The following is a 20,604-nucleotide window of genomic DNA, read 5'->3' on the forward strand; positions in this document are numbered from 1 at the left end:
TTGTAGGACATTTCGAGGGGCAGACGTGGACTCTGACCACAATCTATTGGTTATGAACTGTAGATTAAAACTGAAGAAACTGCAAAAAGGTGGGAATTTGAGGCGATGGGACCTGGATAAACTAAAAGAACTAGAGGTTGTAGAGAGCTTAACGGAGAGCATTAGGGAACGGTTGACAAGAATGGTGGAAAGAAATACAGTAGAAGAAGAATGGGTAGCTTTGTTGAGATGAAATAGTGAAGGTATCAGACGATCAAGTAGGTAAAAAGACGACGGCTAATTGAAATCCTTGGGTCACAGAAGAGGTATTGAATTTAATTGATGAAAGGAGAAAATATAAAAATGCAGTAAATGAAGAAGGCGAAAAGGAATACAAACGTCTCAAAAAAGAGATCGACAGGAAGTGCAAAATGGTTAGGCAGGGATGGCTAGACGCCAAATGTAAGGATGTAGATTCGCGTATCACTAGGGATGATATAGGTACTGCCTACAGGAAAATTAAAGAGACCTTCGGAGAAAAGAAAACCACTTGCATGAATATCAAGAGCTCAGATGGAAACCCAGTTCTAAGCAAAGAAGGGAAAGCAGAAAGGTCTACGCAGTATATAGAGGGTCTATACAAGGGCGATGTTCTTGAGGACAATATTATAGAACTGGAAGAGAATGTAGATGAAGATGAAATAGGAGATGTGATACTGCGTGAAGAGTTTGACAGAGCACTAAAAGACCTAAGTCGAAACAAGGCCCCGGGAATAAACAATATTCCATTAGAACTACTGATAGCCTTGGGAGAGCCAGTCCTGACAAAGCTCTACCATCTGGTGAGCAAGATGTATGAGACAGGCGAAATACTCTCAGACTTCAAGAAGAATGTAATAATTCCAATCCCAAAGAAAACAGTTGTTGACAGATGTGAAAATTACCGAATTATCAGTTTAATAAGCCACGGCTGCAAAATTCTAACACAAATTCTTTAAGCGAATGGAAAGATTGGTAGTAGCCGACCTCGGGGAAGATCAGTTCGGATTCCGTAGAAATATTGGAACACGTGAGGCAATACTGACCCTACGACTTATCTTAGAAAATACATTAAGGAAAGGCAAACTTACGTTTCTAGCACTTGTAGACTTAGAGAAAGCTTTTGACAATGTTGACTGGAATACTCTCTTTCAAATTTTGAAGGTGGCAGGGGTAAAATACAGGGAGCGAAGGGCTATTCATAATTTGTACAGAAACCAGATGGCAGTTATAAGAGTCGAGGGGCATGAAAGGGAAGCAGTGGTTGGGAACTGAGTGAGACAGGGTTGTAGCCTATCCCCGATGTTATTCAATCTGTATACTGAGCAAGCAGTAAAGGAAAAAAAAAGAAAAATTCGGAGTAGGTATTAAAATCCACGGAGAAGGAATAAAAACTTTGAGGTTCGCCGATAACATTGTAATACTGTCAGACACAGCAAAGGACTTGGAAGAGCAGTTGAACGGAATGGACGGTGTCTTGAAGGGAGGATATAAGATGAACATCAACAAAAGCAAAACGAGGATAATGGAATGTAGTCGAATTAAGTCGGGTGATGCTCAGGGAATTAGATTAGGAAATGAGACACTTAAAGTAGTAAAGGAGTTTTGCTATTTGGGGAGCAAAATAACTGATGATGGTCGAAGTAGAGAAGATATAAAATGTAGACCGGCAATGGCAAGGAAAGCGTTTCTGAAGAAGAGAAATTTGTTAACTTCAAGTATAGATTTAAGTGTCAGGAAGTCGTTTCTGAAAGTATTTGTATAGAGTGTAGCCATGTATGGGAGTGAAACATGGACGATAAATAGTTTGGACAGGAAGAGAATAGAAGCTTTCGAAATGTGGTGCTACAGAAGAATGCTGAAGATTAGATGGGTAGACCACATAACTAATGAGGAGGTATTGAATAGAATTGGGGACAAGAGGAGTCTGTGGCACAACTTGACGAGAAGAAGAGACCGGTTGGTAGGACATGTTCTGAGGCATCAAGGGATCACAAATTTAGCATTGGAGGGCAGCGTGGAGGGTAAAAATCGTAGAGGGAGACCAAGAGATGAATACACTAAGCAGATTCAGAAGGATGTAGGTTGCAGTAAGTACTGGGAGATGGAGAAGCTTGCACAGGATAGAGTAGCATGGAGAGCTGCATCAAACCATTCTTTTGACTGAAGACCACAACAACGATAAGGTAAGGAATGAGGAGGTTCTGCGCAGAATCGCAGAAAAAAAGTATGTGGAAAGCACTAATAAGGAGAAGGGACAGTATGCTGGGATATCTGTTAAGACATGAGGGAATGACTTCCATGGTACTAGAAGGAGCTGTAGAGGGCCAAAACTGTAGACGGAGACAGAGACTGGAACACATCCAGCATATAATTGAGAACGTAGTGCTACTCTGAGATGAAGAGGTTAGCACAGGAGAGGAATTCGTGGCGGGCCGCATCAAACGAGTCAGAAGACTGATTAGCTCATGGGCAGTTCCTAAGAAAAAAAACGAAAACAGTTTTTTTTCTGCCTTTTTTGTATCGAAACATGGCCATGGATTTCAAGACGGCTATACACAGCAAATGACTGAAATTTCCTACGATGTATTCCCAAGATCCAGGTCTGAAACAGCCTTGAAAATTTTATTTATATCTTTATCTGTTTCAAAGATACTAAAGTTCAAAATTACCCTACTTATACAAGTAAAATACGCACGTAAAATCTGGTATGAGACGAAATCTAAATAATAAAAAACCGCATAAGATTACTCCAATATTGACAATATTTTCTATAGGCATTTATATGGAAGTGTCATCTTCCCATTTTCAAAAATCTCTATTAATTCATGGGCAGTTTCTAAGAAAATCCCAAGAGAATCGTTTTTTGCCAATTTTTGTACCAAAACCGAGCCGCGGACACCAAGGCGGCTATGTACGGCAAATGCCTGAAATTTTTGCGATATATTCCTGAGATCCCGTCCTCGAACAGCTTTGAAAATTTTATTGATATGTTTATCCATTTCCGAGATGCAGAGGTTCAAAGTTATGCTGCTTGTACGCGTAAAATACGCAAGTACAATCCGGTGTGAGGCGAAAACGTAGTTTTTAAAGTGACGTAGGACGGAGAAATACGCTGTTAAGTGTCTCCAATATCATCAGAAGGGTTCCGGGAACCACACATTGTAATACTGAAGCGCATGCAAAATTTTTGTACATGTAAAATCCGGTGGAGGTGTAAAATTAGTTTTACGCTATTTCATTTTCACGTAAGTGAACTAACAAAATTTATTGATCCATAAAGTTCTTCTCATATGAGTTTCATGCCCTGTTGTGGCAGGAAAAGGAAGGGAACCAGCGGAAAAATGCTCCTATAGGAGCACAAAAACGGCCAATATATTTCTGTTTATTTAAAAGGCTCTGAATGAAAAGTGCGATACCAGCTGCTTCATTCTACCTTGCTCAACACCTTTAAAAAATTTTCCAAAAAGCTGCTGTTATATGGAAAGAACGAAGGAAACAATAGCAGTGTGAGAGAAAGGGACAGGTGGCAATGGAACATAGCTGACAGTGACAGAACAGCGCTAAGAAAGGAATGAAGAAGACAGTGGCATTGGGAGAGGGATAAAGAGAAAGAGAAAGGGTAAGTGGGTGAGAGCCAGTGATAACGAGGGACAGAGTCAATGACAATGACATGGATGGAGAAAATGAGAGTGAGCAGAGGCAGCAGCAGTGAGAAGAAGTGAATGAGATAGTAGCAGTTAGAGAGATCAAGAGGGAGACAGTGGCAATGAGAGGGGAAAGCAATAGAAAGACAGAACAAAGGAGACTGTGGGCGTGAGAGAAGAGACAGTAACAGACGCAAAGAGATCGTGACAATGAGCTGGGCTGAATGAGAGAGTGAGAAAGGGCAACTGGTTACGGATGGGTGTGAGGGACTTAAGTCCAGCGATGGACTAGTGAGTGTGGGCGTATTACAGTTAGGGGAGCTTGTGGGAATGAGAGGTAAGTCGCATGTTAAAAAGAACGCGAATACGTTCGCTTGCCAAAATTTTTGGGAGAATTTTTCAAGATTCTGAGAAAGGGAGAACGAGGCAGCTGGCATCGCACTTTTCATTCAGAATCTTTTAAACTGGAGCATATCCGCATTTTTCTGCTGCGATAGGACTATTTTTCCGCTAATAATAATTACTTCGTGGTTAAAAGTTAAAAGGCAGCATCATTATTACTATACTAATTACATGATTTGTATGCTGAGTTTCAACGGAAGTTAATATCCTCCAATTAACACTGTCAAAAAGTTTTCTCCAAGTCTACAAGTGCAACAAACGTAGGATTGCCTTTCCTTAATCTATCTTCTAAGAGAAGCCTTAGGGCCAGTATTGCCTCGCGTGCTCCTGATTTCTCTGGAATCCTAACTGGCTTATACCAGTTTTTCCATTCTTCTGTAAAGAATTACTGAAATCGCGGCAGTAAAATTAGCGCTATGGATATAATTTTTATAAGGTGGTGGAAAGTGGCTTCATATTAAAGCGAATAATGAAACTGCGGTAGTCCGTACCGAAGGAAACATTTTTTATAGCAGGAAGAAAATCACATACACAGTGGATACGAAACGGATACGAAATTTATTTTCAGCATGATCAGTTAAAACTTAAATAAGGAACAAAATTGTTTTGTGAGACTCTTAGGTACAAAAAGAAATTGACATAAGTCCAGCAGTTAATTTGCAAAAAAGTTTCAAAGCCGAGTGCGGACTTCAACAGACGAAAATTCGGGCCAGGTGCGAGGCTCCTGTCAGATTTGTCACAATCTGCTGGGTTATAGTCTACGGAGATTTGCGGATCCGTAATTGACAAAGTATTTGTTTTGGAGGTAGAAGTTCTACAAATACATATTAATATCTTGTTTTATTTATTTGTCTTTATTTTTTGCGAGAAACAATGAAATGTAAATAACTGTTGTTGTTATGGTCCTCAGTCCGAAGACTGGTCCGATGAAGCTCTCCACACTACTCTATCCTGCGCAAGCCTCTTTTTCTCTGAGCAACTACTGCAACCTATTCCTTCTGAATCTGCTTACGATATTCATCTCTTGATCTTCCTTTACATTTTCCCCTCCACGCTTTCCTGTAGTACTAAATTGCTGATCCCATGATATCTTAGAATGTGTCATGCCAACCGATCCCTTCTTCTAGACATGTTGTACCACAAATTTCTTTGCTCCCCAATTCTGTTCAGTACCTCCTCATTAGATACATGATCTACCCATCTAATCCTGAGCATACTTCTGTAGCACCACATTTAAAAAGCTTCTATTCTCTTCTTGTCTAAATTGTTTATCGCCCATGTTTCACTTCCATGCACGGCTATCCTCCAGACAAATACTTTCAGAAAAAACTTCCTGACACTTAAACTTAACAAATTTCTCTTCTTAAGAAACGCTTTTCTTGCCATTGACAGTCTCCATTTTGTACCCTCTCTAATTCATCCATTATCAGTTATTTTTCTGCCCAATTAGCAAAACTCATCTACTATTTTAAGTGTCCTGTTTCCTGATCTAACTTCCGCTCACCTGCTTTAATTGGACTACATTACATTACCCTTGTTTTGCTTTTGTTGATGTTCATTTTATATCCTCCATTCAAGACACTGTCCATTCCGTTAAACTGTTCTTGCAAGTCCTTTGCTATCTCTGACAAAATTATGATGTCATCGGCAAGCCTACAAGTTTTTATTTCTTCTCCCTGGGCTTTAATTCCTATTCAAAATCTTTCTTTTGTTTCCTTTATTGGTTGCTCAGTGTGCAGATTGAATGACATAGTGGATGGGCTACAACCCTGTCTCACTCCCCTGTCAACCATTGCATCCCTTTCATGCCCTTCGACTCTTATAACTGCCATCTGCTTTCTGTACAACTTGGAAGTAGCCTTTCGCTCCCTGTATTTTACCCTTGCTACTTGCAGAATTTCAATGAGAGTATTGCAATCAACATTGTCCAAAAGTGTTCTCTAAGTCTACAAATGCTATAAACGTAAGATTGCTTTTCCTTAGCCCGCCCCCGTTAGCTGAGTGGTCAGCGCGGCGGAATGCCACGGCAAGGAGATTTTCTCCGCTCAGGGACTGGGTGTCGTGTTGTCCTCATCATCATTTCATCCCCATCTCCGCCGAATGCAATAAATACTTTCCCTCGGCGGCCGAACTTCCCCTAATGAGAAACTGCCGGCCCACAATGCCGTACGCTCATTTCTATTTTTGCCTTTCCTCAACCTAAGAGAAGTCGTAGGGCCAGTATTGCCTCGGGTGTTCCTACATTTTCCTGGAATCGTAACTGGCGTCTACCAGTTTTTCCATTCTTCTGTAAAGAATTCGTGTTAGTATCTTGCAACCATGACTTATTAAACTGATAGTTCGGTAACATTCACATGTGTCGGAATCTACTGTCTTTGGAATTGGAGTTATTATATACTTCTTGAACTCCAAGGTTATTTCGCCTGTCTCAGACATCTTGCACACCATATGGAAGAGTTTTCCATGGCTGGTCCTCCCAAGGCTATCAGCAGTTCTGCTTGAATGTTATCTACTCCCGGGGCCTTGTTTCGACTTAGGTCTTTCAGTGCTCTGTCAAAATCCTCTTGTAATGTCGTACCTTCCATCTCATCTTCATCTACGTCCTTTCCATTTCTATAATATTATCCTCAAGTACATCTCCCTTGTACAGACCGTCTATATACTCCTTCCACTTTTCAACTTTCTCTTCTTTGCTTAACAATGGTTTTCCATCTGAGCTCTTGATATTCATATAGCTGCTTCTCTTTCCTCCAACGGCCTCTTTAATTTTCCTGTAGGCAGTATCTATCTTTCCCATAGTGATGTATGCTTCTAAAAGGTCGTTTGTCCTCTAGCCATGCCTGCTTAGCCATTTTGCACTTTCTGTCGATCAATAAATAAACAATATCATAATAATAAAGTGCAGGATGAACGTTTACTTCTGAAATTATCATCAGAGCTGTGATGTACAGTAAGGGTTAAAGTCCTTTACGGAACTCTTAAAGTTAGGGGATGCAGGTGCTGATAAAGGACTTGCGGATGCGGATATCGCTTCTTTTACCGCTCAGACCTCTAAGCATTGCGCCTTGCCTCTCTGTGTGGTATAGACTCGCTATTGCTAATTAATACTTGCGCCTGTCCGCAGGTGAGCAATGGCACGGTGGGGGCCCACTACCTGGCGCCCGGGGACGTCATCCTGCGGCTGGGCGGGCGCGACCCGGCCGAGCTGACGCAGGACGAAGTGGACGCCGTGGTGGCCGAGCCGGGAACCAGCCTCGAGCTGCTCGTCATGAAGGCGCCGCGCAGTCGGCTCTCGCGCAGCTCCAGCGTCTCCAGCTCCGGCGTCTCCAGCCCCGTATCCAGCCCCGCCTCCAGTCCCATGACCGGGACGTTCCCGCGGTACCGCCTTCCCTCCGTGGATGCGAGCAGCTCTGGTTCCTACTTCCAGCGCGGCACTCCCTCCAGGAGGAGCTCGCAGACGGCCTTCCTGCGCGAGATGTTCGAGCAGACCGCAGTCGCCGGCAGCGGCGCCACGCAGCACCACAGTCTGCGCAGACAGACCTCGCTGGGAGTTCCTCGGAAGACGTCGGAGTTTCAAGACGTGACTCAGCGCTCGCTCAGGACGTACAGCGACGGGAAGGTCGGTCTGACAACAACCAGCCCGCCGGTGAACGGCTACAGAAACAGCGCCGACGGCATTCTGTCCAAAGGCTTTTGGCAAGACGAGGTACAAGAACCGCCAGCCACTCCGAACGACCTTTCAGAAAGACGTATAAAATTTGCCGAAGCCTTGATCGACGAAAAGAACGATGACGTTTTCTATCAGTCACTGGCAACGACAAATGGCAATCACATGCCAAACGAAAATGGTACTCAGTGGAATCCAGAAGAAGATCACTTACCTCTCGGCGTCCCTAAGACGAAGCCACCAGGCAGTCGGGGCAGAAGAATATCTCCCGTGTCTCAGCAAGACGACCGCCACGCAGACTTCGACTCCAGCGAGGCGGATTCTGGAGCTGTACCTGGGTCCTTGCAGAGGACTCGTTCCAGGAAATCACTGCAAGAAATCTTCCCTGTTCAACAGCCGTCATTAGAAGAAAATGGGTAAGTACTCTAAAACTTCTGTAAACAATGTCAGGATTGTATTGTGGCAAATTTGTGATGGGATAGCCTTCGTCACAGGATACAATATAACTGGAAAAAGTAGATTACATGACAGGGCAGTTCAAGTCTGTCTGTTTACAAAAATTCCTCTCACTTGCATCTTCATTAGGTATTTTCGTAATTAGATTGCGTAACAAATAAGACTTTTCATTCCATAACTGATCGGACAGTAAGAAATACAGAGCGATTGTAATTAAAATTCCAGTTTCCAGTTTCAAAACGCTGTACAAAACGATCCACTGCTCAAAATGGCGTCAAATTTTAACGGAATGTTATCGAAGAGGGGGTGAACGTTACGCAATCAAAAAAAATTTAACAAAAATTTTTCCACTAGATGTTGATGTAAGGGGCAGAATATGCAAAATAAAAGACGTGTGGTACGCGACTGTTTCCCGGTTTCCGTCTGAGATGCTCGGCATAGCCGTCGCAATGAAAGGTTGAGCACTGTTGGTAAAGATAGGTCCATAATGGCAGGCATCGTTTTGAAGCGTAAAAAAGATCTGAGGATGGACATTACCGACTGAAACCGGTCATCGTCTAAAAATTGATATTGTGATCAAAGACTGGAATAAAAAACATTTAAAAACGATTATTTTGAAGTGCAAAGTGGCAGTGGTAAACAACTGATCTGACATCAGCAGAAGATGTGAGCACAGCGTTGCAGGAGATGTCTAGCGTTGGTGTGGAAACATGCAGTGCACGGTGAGTTGCTCGAACTCTGAAAATCTTCGCTCGGAGTATAAAATTCTATGAAACATCCTGCATTTATACCCACACAAAATTAAACATGTTCGGGAATTGCTTCATGCCGACGTGTCAGTAAAACAAACGTTCCCTCTAGAATTTCTCGTTCACTTGGAAGTGGACAATGAACGGCCATGGGACATTCTGTAGACAGATGAAGCCCATTTCCATTTCCATGGACATGTCAATACACAGAATACCAGAATATGGGAAAGGAAAATTGGCACGCACATCGCTGGTACCACTTCATTCTGCAGAGATAACAGTGTGGTGCGGGGTGACGGCATCGTTTATCGTAGTTTTTGTAGGAGATGGTTCCTGTAGGTCCTGTTACCTAAACTGTCGGCGATAAACGTTATAAGAGTCTTCACACCAACGTCATTCCAACCATTCAACAACGTGGATGTGTGGGTATGATCATTTTTATGAAAGGCGGCGCTCATCCACACATTGCACAGCCAGTGAAGCAGCTACTGCAGAGGTGTTTTGGAAATGCTAGAACTACCAGCCGTCATTTTTCTACAGCCTGGCCATCCAGATCACTTTATCTTAATCCGTGTGACTTCTGGCTGTGGAGTTAGCTGAAAGATACTGTGTTCAGTGCTTCGATTACAAACGTAGCTGAAATGGAGGCACGTATTCGCAACGCATTCTTAACGTCACCCCTGAGACACTCCGATCTGTTGTGGAACATGCTGTTTCTCAATTTCAGCATTCGGCAGATTGTCGTAAGGTCTCCTGCATAACTGTCTGGACAGTCATTCCTGGGAGAAATGACGTGGTGGAGAAAAGGCTTAGACACAGCCGTACAGGTAAGCGCTTCGGTCAACACAAAATTTCTGTGTTTGAGTCCCCATCCGACTCATAATAACAACACACACTCCACTGTGAAGTGAAATATGGTCCTGGAAAGTACCCATAGCGTGTGATTGGGTAGATTCTTTGCCATATCCTTTCTATAACGAGTTCCAAGAGTTACCTGGGTATACAAGAGAAGCTTCGTGGGGGCAGTAACGCATGAGAAACGTACTAGTGGCGTGAAGCTGTTTGGCGGGGAATGAGACTTGTGCAGATAGGTCGCAAAAGGAAAGTTAATATGTCGCAGCTAGGTATGGATACAGGAGAATCTCTGTAGAAATTAGTGAAGTATAAGAGAAATATTAATAGAATGAAGCTGTTAGAAAGGGCGTGAGACGTGTATGAATATCCTAATCGGTTAAGACTCTTACCCTCCGATGGAAAGGTCTGGACCAGCACACAGTTTTAATGCGTTGATAAGTTTCGTATTAAAACATGTTTAAAAATTACAGAATTGGGGCGAATGACGAAACATCTCTTCATGCTTAACAGGTAATTAATCCCATACCAGGCGCATGTTCCTCTAGAATACAGTTCCTATGACAGTGCTGTACATGTTGCCAGGTACAGTAGGTGATTGGTATCTCGAGTTGCGGCATTAAATAATGATATGTCTTGATGGTCGGACAGAATAATATTCTTCTTAGGTTTCGGAGCTCCTACAGTGATGATGTGGCTCCGCCAACTATTTTTCGGATATTTTAGAACTGAATACTATGCTTCTGCAACAGAATTTAGGAAAAAGAGCTCTTCTTGGTGACATTTCCATAATACCAGCTTCATCACTGCAGTTATCAGTCTTAATCTTGTAAGTTTAGGAATGTACCGGTGTTAATGATGTGAATAAGAGCTTTGTTTTGTGTTCTGCCAGTACTTCTCATTATGTATAGACGTCCTTCAGCAACGTGTCTTTCGAATTACTAAGTCGCTTGGACTGCTTCCAGAGATAAATTCGTCTGGGACGTCAGAAAACTTGAGGGGACGTTATATCCGAGCGCCTGCTTTACACACCCAGTGCAAGGAAGATCTAACTCAAGTCCGTGCTGAAAACCGAGGGAACTGTGAGTTAAAATAGTAGAAGAGTTTTGACCTCTCGGAATAGTCTATGATGTGAGTGAATCACGAGGTAGCCACCAAAACCATTCTCATCTCTTTACCATAGAAACCAAGACTCCAAAGAGCCAAGCCACACCTAACTAATAAAATGTCACGAAAGTATTACAGTGATTTGATTCTGCTGGCTCTGATTTGGGAAAGATACTGACTACAGAATCTTTCCTTACCAACTTCCCTGAAACCAGTCTTAGGCAGCCACTAATCAAATTGTTCTATTAAGATTCGTACGTTCGCAGTACGTAACTTTCTTCGTAATGATGCCCGTGTGCATATTGTGAGCTAAATATGGTTGAGGAACTTGGGTCTGAACGATTAAATAACCTACAATTATTTATACTACAGTTGTTTTTGCACGGTTTATTCGCACGACAAACACTGCTATCACTAACAACCCATAACTGATTAAGAATGACCTCAGTGGTGCCAAGTGAGAGCTCGTTGGAGGGTGGGGTGGAGGTCTGTTCTGTTTTCTGATGAAAGCTGGTTATACTTTGGAGCCAGTGACGGCTGGGTGTTGGTTAGAAAGAGGCCAATCGAGGGCGTGTAAGCAACTTGTCTGCATATTAGAAACACTGGACCTACATTTGGAGCTATAGTCTGGGGTGCGATTTCGTATAACAGCGGGAACACTCTTGTAGTCATCCCAAGCACCCTGACTGTTAATTTGTACATCAATCTGGTGGTTCGACCTGTTGTGCTACCATTCATGAATAGCTTTCCAGGGGGTGTTTTCCAACAGGATAACGCTCACACACGTGCCGCTGTTGCAGCGCAATATGCTCTACGGAGCGTCGGCATCTTGTCTCGGCCTGCTCGATCACCATATATGTCGCCAATCGAGCACATAAAGGGGAATAATCGGACAAGTCCAGCGTCATCCATAAGCAGCATTAACTGTCCCTTTATTGACTGACCAAGTGCATGGAACTCCCTGCCTCAAACGGACACTCGGCATCTGTATAACACAGTGCATGGACAATTACAAGCTTGCATTCAACAATCTGGCTGTTAGACCTGTTATTAATGTACGGTACCAGCATTTCATATTTGCAATGGTTTATCTTGCGCTTATATTAACCTGTGATCTTGCAATGTTACTCACTCGCATATGTTAACAAGACAAATTTATTCCTGACATTTCACTACTCAACATAAATAATTTTTTGTTGTTGGCATTTTTTTGTCGTTTATGTTCGTGGTGGAAGTCGAAAAGAAGCGTTTTCGAAATATCCGAAGTGAAACACCTACTTGTCTGCTGCACATAGAAACTTCCACATCCGCCACATTTGATTTTACAAATTCCTGAGTGCGCAAATGTTGGCGTGCCTCACTATTTCCCCTGCTTTGTTGCCGGTGAGGAAGCTGAGTTGCACATTAGTTTCACGCAAATCGCGGGCTACTTATATTTTATTTTATTTGGTTTCAGGTGGAGCCCATTTCACCGATACAATTGTTACAGACAATGATACTAACAGGTCATTGGTCTACTTTTACTACAAAACATAAAACAAAATTAAGCTAAATAAGGAGACAACAAAATACATCAATGTGACTGCACCGTTAGAATAAAAGCCACGATATTTTATCATACAGTCCAGATACGTGCATGCATAATGTAATGTAAAGGTATCCTCAAATTTTAATGTTACCTTTTACAAAGACGAATGAAATAGCAAATACATTTGACAGCTGATATATTCATGGAACCAAGAGCTACCCTAAGAGAAAAACAGTCCCTGGACGATCGCATTTTCACATTCTACGAATATCTGTACAATGTCCTCGTCGATGTTGAAGGAATCACAATCTGATGAAGAAATGAATTTTAACGAAAGCTTCATTTTATTGGTATTCATATGACTTACTCTTAGTTTTTTAAGAGTAAGATTTTCTATTCTCGTGAGCACAAAGTTGAGAAACCAAGAATGGCGTGGTATCTGTTGTTGAATCGTACTATAGCCTAAACCATGTGTCTTTGATATTATGGTTTACGTCCCCTTAACTTTATCCTATCCGGTGTTTTTTTTTCTTTTTTTTCTGGCGGGTCCAGTACGCAAATCACTGTATGGTAGGGGTATGCCGATGGGAAGTAGACGCTGCACCATTTTCGCCAGTTAATGCGCACCGCTCGTTGCCCCTAATTTCAACACGTCCCGATATCCATTCAAGATTAATCTGTTGCCGCAGCTCCTTTGTTCGACTGAGACTTCGCTGTATGTCGTGTCCCAAAGTATTAAGAGTTTTTCCTTCGGGTACCCTCGTAAGGAAATTAGGACACTCATCAAGGCAGTACATACTAGGACCTTGTCGAGCTGTAAACAGATTATGTAAAGTATAGCTTTATGACTGGCGTACAGCTCCGCGTTTAATATCCACGCTTCAGTGAGGGCTGTTCAATCTGAAGTAGTATCATGATAAGGCGAATCATTGTACTTAATTTTATCTGGATCTATTTCTCGTGTCAATGTGATTTCTAGTTCTGTAATTTTGTGGTACGCACTTTATCTACCATTCAGGGACGAAGCTGTTATTAGCAAGCTTTAATTTTTTAATATACATAACATTTCGTTAATTTTGTTTTGTTATAGAGAAGCTTAATGATTCTGTCGATCGTTGAATGAAAAAAGAGCTTTCATATATACGTTCGGGCAGCACAAACTGTTATGAATTATGCTGACAGGCAGTTCGGTTTCCGGTGCATTCCGAGTTTATGGGTGCCATTGCTGTTCTTTATAATGAAACTCACAAAATTAATGGAATGTTGTTTCTCTAGTTACATTGTAAAAACAATGTTTGGGTGCATACAGTTAAATTGTAATAGCAAACTCTCAATTTCAGCTCTCATGCCGTTAAAGAGAATAAGGTTTACATGAGCATTCCACTTGTTCTTAAAAAACTTGCTAGCTGCATTAGCAATTTTTCAAAGAATAGGTTCTCTATATGACTGACAACAACCTACATGTCAGTAACAAATCTACTCGTGTCATTAATAACTATATTACCTTTAAGAGTAACACAATCCTGCAAGACCATTAATTTTACCCTATTTCTGTGACATAACATCAGGTATTGTTAGTATGTAAAGGCTTATAAATCGGGGAATTGGTTGTATGTACTATTAATCTCATTCTCTTTTTCCTTAAGACTTTGTATTATGTCTTTCTACATGCTTGAAAAAGACGTAAACGCCGAAACTGAAATAACGAAGTAAACAGTCACGGCTAAAAGCAAACATGACGTCATTTAGGAAACCGAATAATTTTATTTACATATTATATATCATAACGTGTGTTGTAACAGTATTACATGACTCTGTATTTCACCACGTAGTGATATTCAGTCAGAGGCACCATTCTAGCCTGTTCTTGTTCTTCCGATATAATTTTTTCGTCCCTCGCTTTCGTTCATGGCCCAATTGATAATTCCCTGATGCTTTAAGCCTCACATGGTATCAGATCTGGATAAATATATGTCTGGGGTCATTTTTGACCCAAAGTGATTCCACCAAAATAATAATAATTTATTGACACTCCCAACCACATTGTTGAAATTATAACTCCATTGTTGCTTCCTATACTTAAGTTATGTATATCTTATACAATTATGTACTAGTTATGTTTGAAATATGAAAACATACATATTGTATAGTTTGTTTAGTTCAAAAAATAATTTTAACACAAGAAATTCATATACCACATACTATTTAGCAGCACTGTAACTAATTGATATTGAAAATTTCATTGTGGCTCGAGAAATAAGTAAGCTATACTCATCTAACCAAAATTCTCTCAAAGATTTCTTACGTGCTCTGTGTAAGTTAGCTATTATTGGTAGACCGAAGAATGCCTACAGTTCTTTAGAGTCATGTTCAATCCATTGTTGAAGGTGTGAGTGTAGAATTTTACTGTCATCTGCAGGGTTACTGGTATGCATTACTATTACACTCTGCATGTGATTGGTGATAAAAAGTCTGAGACAATCTGCCCTTGTCTGTAACTGTGGTCTAAGGTGACGGGGAATATGTGCAGTTTCACGTACTACACTCCTTGAAACGTGCTTGCGCACGTCAGATGGTACTGTGTCATACGTTATCTGTCCACTTATAAATACAAGAATAGGTACACTAGTTTGCTGAATACCATTATCGTCTTCTTCATGTTCACTGACATCCACTTTATCTCCGACCCGTATATCTTCCTCTATCATACCTGCATTATTATCACTCTCATCCTCATTTCCAAAAAACTGATTCGTTATCATTATCACTCATCTGTAAATCTGCTACAGCCGGCTCGAGAGTATAGCCCCTTTCGAAACGTATATCACCACCGATGACGGGTCAACTATAATATCACGTGTCACTTCAGCAAAATGCAGTTCCTAACTGTGAATTTGTCGTCACAATCCATGTGTATTTATTTTCTAAAAACTGTTTACAACAATGGACAGATAAACGTCTGTTTTGAAGGTGCATTGCTGCCAAGTATTTATTTTCGTAATAAAGCTGAAATATAACGTTGAAAATCACATTGATCCCATAGCAAAAATTTCATGGAAAGCATATCTGGAGGACGAGAAGTCTACATCCACGTCAAAACTGCGTTAAAACTGTTTGTAGTTAAACGAGCCTTAGGGTCTAAAAAAATCCCATGTACCATGCGAGGTTTAAGATGTGTCATACCAAACGACCCATTCTTTTAATCAAGTTGTGCCACAAATTCCTTCTGTTTCCAGCACGTAGCAGTACCTGTTTGTCAGCGATTCGATATACGCATCTAATGCTTAGCATTCTGCTTTAACACCACGTTCCAAACGGTATTCTCCTATCGTCTGAATTGTCTATCGTCCACTTTTCACTCCCATAAAAGGCTTAATGCGAGACAAATACCTTCAGAAAATATTTCCTAACACTTAAATTTAAATTATTTTCTTACTTTTACAGTCTGCATATTATATCGTTTCTATTTCGGTCATCGTCAGATATTTTATTGCTTAAATAGCCAAACTCATTTGCAACTTTCAGTGTCTGATTTCCTAGTGCAATTCCCTATGCATCATCCGACTTAATTTTACTACAGTCTATCAGCGTTGTTTTACAATGCTCATCTTATAAACTCTCTATTCAAGAAGCTACCATCTCTAATAGTACTACAATGCCATCGTTAAGTCCTAACATTTTTTATTCCTTCTCTGAGAATCTTAATTCGCTTATCAACTGTCTCCAAGGCTTGTTTAACTGTTTGCTCACTGTACAGACTGAAAAACATGGGATATTCCAAATATTCAGTAAATTAAAATTGATTCTGTACTTAGCACTTAATTCTTGACAGTTTGGCGTTGTGTACATAAAGTTTTTAAATGTTAGACTGTTGTTCAAACTACAAGAACTTATAACACAGAAGCTCAAGTCTAAACCGAATCATAAAAGACCTGAGTCGTAAGATGGAGGATTCTGCAGGTTTAAACTGTAAGAAAGGCTATCGTGTTAGTCATTGTGGACTAGTGTAAAAGTAAGCAATAAGAAAATGAATAAGGATAACTTTTACAGCTTTTTGCTATGATCTGAACTTACCCTGCTTCAGACATGACGAATAATGGTGATGTAATTAGCCATAGTGACCCGAACCACAGGAAAGATCAACTAAAAGGTCGTAGTGTCTCTTCTCCTTTGGCCCTAAGCAATCATAACCAATGCGAAAATAATGAATTCCTTGCACTTTAGACTGCCAAAAGTCTAACCTACGTTCTTTCGGAAACTATATATACAACGTAATGGACAGGATTTTTGAGTTGTCGATCGCACAGTTACGCAAAAATTTGGGTCTCAGCAGTCTACACATCTGATTCTGCTTGTGGCTTCCTATCACATCAAGTGAGCTGGCTCAGTACTAAAGGTAATGGGCTTGCACTTGACGGTATCGGGTTTGAAATCCATATGTTACCATCCAGATTTCAGTTTTTCGAGATTACTCTACATCATCCAAAGAAAATGCTGGAACACTTTCACTGTACAGGGCACAGTTCATTCCTGCTCGATCCCTGTTCAACTAAATTACTCCACAATAAGAGTAAATGGTTTAATAGTACAATAAGAGTACCCTTGTAAGTAACTTTTCTTTTCTTTGATATAGCCTTCTTTCAACAAGCTAACATTACATTTTCATTCATGTTATTTTATTTGAGTTGAAAACAACCTTCGGAAATTCATACTAGCCTATTAATGAGGCCAAAAGGTATTGTGTCGTGGAAGAAAAGCATTTGACTCACAAGTTATTTACTTATTGCCAACTATGCTGGTGCGAAAAACTGAGGTCGATAGTAAGTTTCGCGTGATGTGTCACTCCTAAGTAACATAGCTCGATGAAACTTGACCATACGTAGGAAGAACTGCTACAGCACAGTACAGAAGGCAACAAAGAAATGCGCAATGAGACAAACATAAATGACACTTTTATTCAATGACAATAATTAGAGTGAAGTCACCGTGATTTATAATGGTTTCCTGGACATTACAAAAGGTGGGACATGGTTACTAATAGGGTGTGTGGTCACCACAGACAGAAGTGCATGCTCTGCAACGTGCTCCCATGCTGGCCCACAGCGTTGATAAGGTGTTCTTGTGACAGCATTCCATCCTTTCACCAGTGCGGTTGGCAAATGCTGGGTGGTCATTGGTGCTTGTGGACATGCTACAATACTTCTCCCAAACACATCCCACATGTGCTCGACGGGATCTGACTCGAGGGAACGAGCACGCCAGTCCATTGGAACAAATAAACTCTCGTTCAAAGTGCCGGCCAGAATGGCCGAGCGGTTCTAGACGCTTCAGTTTGGAACCGCGCGACCGCTACGGTCGCAGGTTCGAATCCTGCCTCGGGCATGGATGTGTGTGTTGTCCTTAGGTTAGTTAGGTTTAAGTAGTTCTAAGTTCTAGGGGACTGATGACCTCATATGTTAAGTCCCATAATGCTCAGAGCCATTTGAACCGTTTTCTCGTTCCAAGAGCTGCTCCACCACTACTGTTCGATGCGGTCGCGCATTGCCATCCATAAACATGAAGTCAGGACCGAATGCACCTCAGAAAAGACGCACATGGGTAAGGAGTTTAGTGTCACAATAACGTTGACCGGTGAGCGGTGAGTGTACCGTGTTCAGAGACTTGGAGGTCAGTACGTCCGTGCAACTCTATGCCTCCCCAAACCGTGGCACTTACACCACGAAAACGATCGTGTTCGACAGTGTTCCAGAGTGCATTACCTGTTCTTACCTCTCGCCATATGAGGACACACTCAGATTAATAACTCAAACTGAGTTTGCTCTCATCCGAGAAGAGCATGCGACCACACCCGTCGCTGGTGCAGTTCGTATGCTCTTTGCGCCATAGCAAACGTTGCCGCCTACGTGCAGGTGTCAACGGAACACAGAGTACTGGTCGCCAGGCAATGATACGAGCGCAGTGCAATCACCTGACACTTTGGGGCGCGTGATTGCGTGCCATGCGGTACTGTTAAATATAAGGGGTGTTCAAAAGGAAACGAGCCGGAGGCATAATTACAGAAACCAGTACCTGAATGTTAGAAGTATTGACCCTGGCTATTGAAACACTTGTCCCACTGTGACACAAGGCGGTGAATGGCTGTCTCATAAAATTCCCAGGGCTGCAATGTTAACCAGTGCCGCACGTACAGCTTGACGTCGTCGTCCGAAGTGACTCGTTTGCCACTCAGCACCCTTTTAAGGGGGCCAAAAATGGCTTAATCACAGGGAGAGAGGTCCGGATTGTACGTAGGGCGGCCGAGAACCTCCAATTTGGATTCCTGCAGGAGTGCCGCGACTGTGTTGGCCGTTTGAGGCTTTGCATCGTCGTGGAGCAGAACGACCCCAGGGGTGAGAGCTCCTGGTCGTTTTCAAATGGTTCAAATGGCTCTGAGCACTATGGGACTTGACATCTGAGGTCATCAGTCCCCTAGACCTACTTAAACCTAACTAACCTATGGACATCACACACATCCATGCCCGAGGCAGGATTCCAACCTGCGACCGTGGCGGTTCCACAGTTCCAGACTGTAGCGTCTAGAGCCGCCCGGCCACTCCGGCCGGCCCTGGTCGTTTTGATTCGATCGCTTGGTGATGGGTGGTCAAGGTTTGCGAGTAACGCTGGGCATTCACTGTTGACCCGCGCTGCAGGAAGTGAATCAGAAGGAGGCCACACTGATCAAAGAAGAACGTCAGCATAACCTTCCCTGCACTCGTGTGGATGGCCTTGGCTTTTTGTGGTGGTGGTGACCCTGGATGCTTCCACTGGAGACTTTGTCGTTTTGATTCTGATTCGAAGTGATGACACCATGGTTTATGTCCAGCCACCACTCGTGCCACGAACGCATTCCCTTCCCGAAAATAGCGCTGCAGATGAGCAAGACGGTGGTCCATTCGACACGCTTCCTGGTGTGGTTGAAGACAGGAGTGAATCAGAAGGAGACCATCTTGGTCAAAGAAGTACGTCAGCATAACCTTCCCTGCACTCGTGTGGATGGCCTTGGCTTTTTGTGGTGGTGGTGGTGGTGGTGACCCTGGATGCTTCCACTGGAGACTTTGTCGTTTTGATTCCGGTTCGAAGTGATGACACCATGACTTATCTCCAGCCACCACTCGTGCCACGAATGCATTCCCTTCCCGAGAATGGCGCTGCAGATGAGCAACACAGAGGGCCATTCGACATGCTTCCTAGTGTGGTTGAAGACTGTGGGGCACCCATTGGGCACACACTTTGCACATGTGCAGTCATTCCTTCATGATGGTGTGAACACTTCCGACGCTCAATCCGACCACGGCAGCTATGGCTTTCACTGTCACTCGGCGGTCCTGTATAATGAGTGCATCCACCAGCTGGGCTATGTCATCGGTAATGCAGTGTGGTGCTCGAGACCGTGCATCATCGGCTAACGACACCCGTCCTTCCCGGAAGCGCTTGTGCCACGCCTTGTCCCTTGCAATGAACATGCACTGTTTGCCGTACACTTGTGACATTCGTCTATGAATGTCCGTTCCTCCAACTCCTTCCGCTGTCAGAAAACGAACAACACATATTTTCTCTTCTTTTGACGCCTCCATGTCACTGCTTGCAATGCGACTGGCAGCGTCGGACGATTGATGCATGCTGCTGTTAGATCTGTGTAGTCACGTGACGTGCACGCGCGCCCTCTAGCGACGGGCTGTGATCTTCCACGCTCCGGTCGGAACCACACCTCGTTATACACTCCACGATATTACCCTCTTGTCACCGGTTTGCGCTTTCCAGATTCCGGCTCGTTTCTTTTTGAACGGCCCTTATATGGTTGAAACTTCATCCGCTGTTCTGTTTGACGTGGGCCCCTCTCTTGCCTGTTAAACATTGTAGTTGCCACCTAATGCTGTAGTTGACAGTGGTCTACCAACTCCTCTCCCTACGGTAGTAGTGCCTGTGGTTCGTAATGCTCCCCTGGCACTTGAAAACAGCTGTAATACCAAACTTCTGGGCTACGTCGCCCTTCTTCCAGTTTCCCGATGATTCTTCCTTGTGTGAAATCATCCAGATGTTGTCTCTGGTCCGTGATGTACTGAGGAACACCACCACAGTCCACTGTAATGGCTCGCTGATTGACAGACACTGTCTTTTCCCATTCCTTCAACTGCCTCG

General features: G+C 42.6%; 1 protein-coding gene across 1 annotated transcript in view; it reads left to right on the forward strand.

Moving 5' to 3' along the window:
* LOC126184504 (uncharacterized) overlaps nucleotides 1–20,604 on the forward strand; it is a 747,836-nt gene that overhangs the window by 284,085 nt on the left and 443,147 nt on the right. The window contains exon 2 of the mRNA XM_049926899.1: nucleotides 7,192–8,150. Within this exon, the coding sequence (XP_049782856.1) occupies nucleotides 7,336–8,150 (815 nt within the window). The 5' untranslated portion in view covers nucleotides 7,192–7,335. The remainder of the gene's footprint in view (nucleotides 1–7,191; nucleotides 8,151–20,604) is intronic.

The sequence above is a fragment of the Schistocerca cancellata genome, chromosome 1 (genome assembly GCF_023864275.1).
Source record: "Schistocerca cancellata isolate TAMUIC-IGC-003103 chromosome 1, iqSchCanc2.1, whole genome shotgun sequence".
Lineage (NCBI taxonomy): Eukaryota > Metazoa > Arthropoda > Insecta > Orthoptera > Acrididae > Schistocerca > Schistocerca cancellata.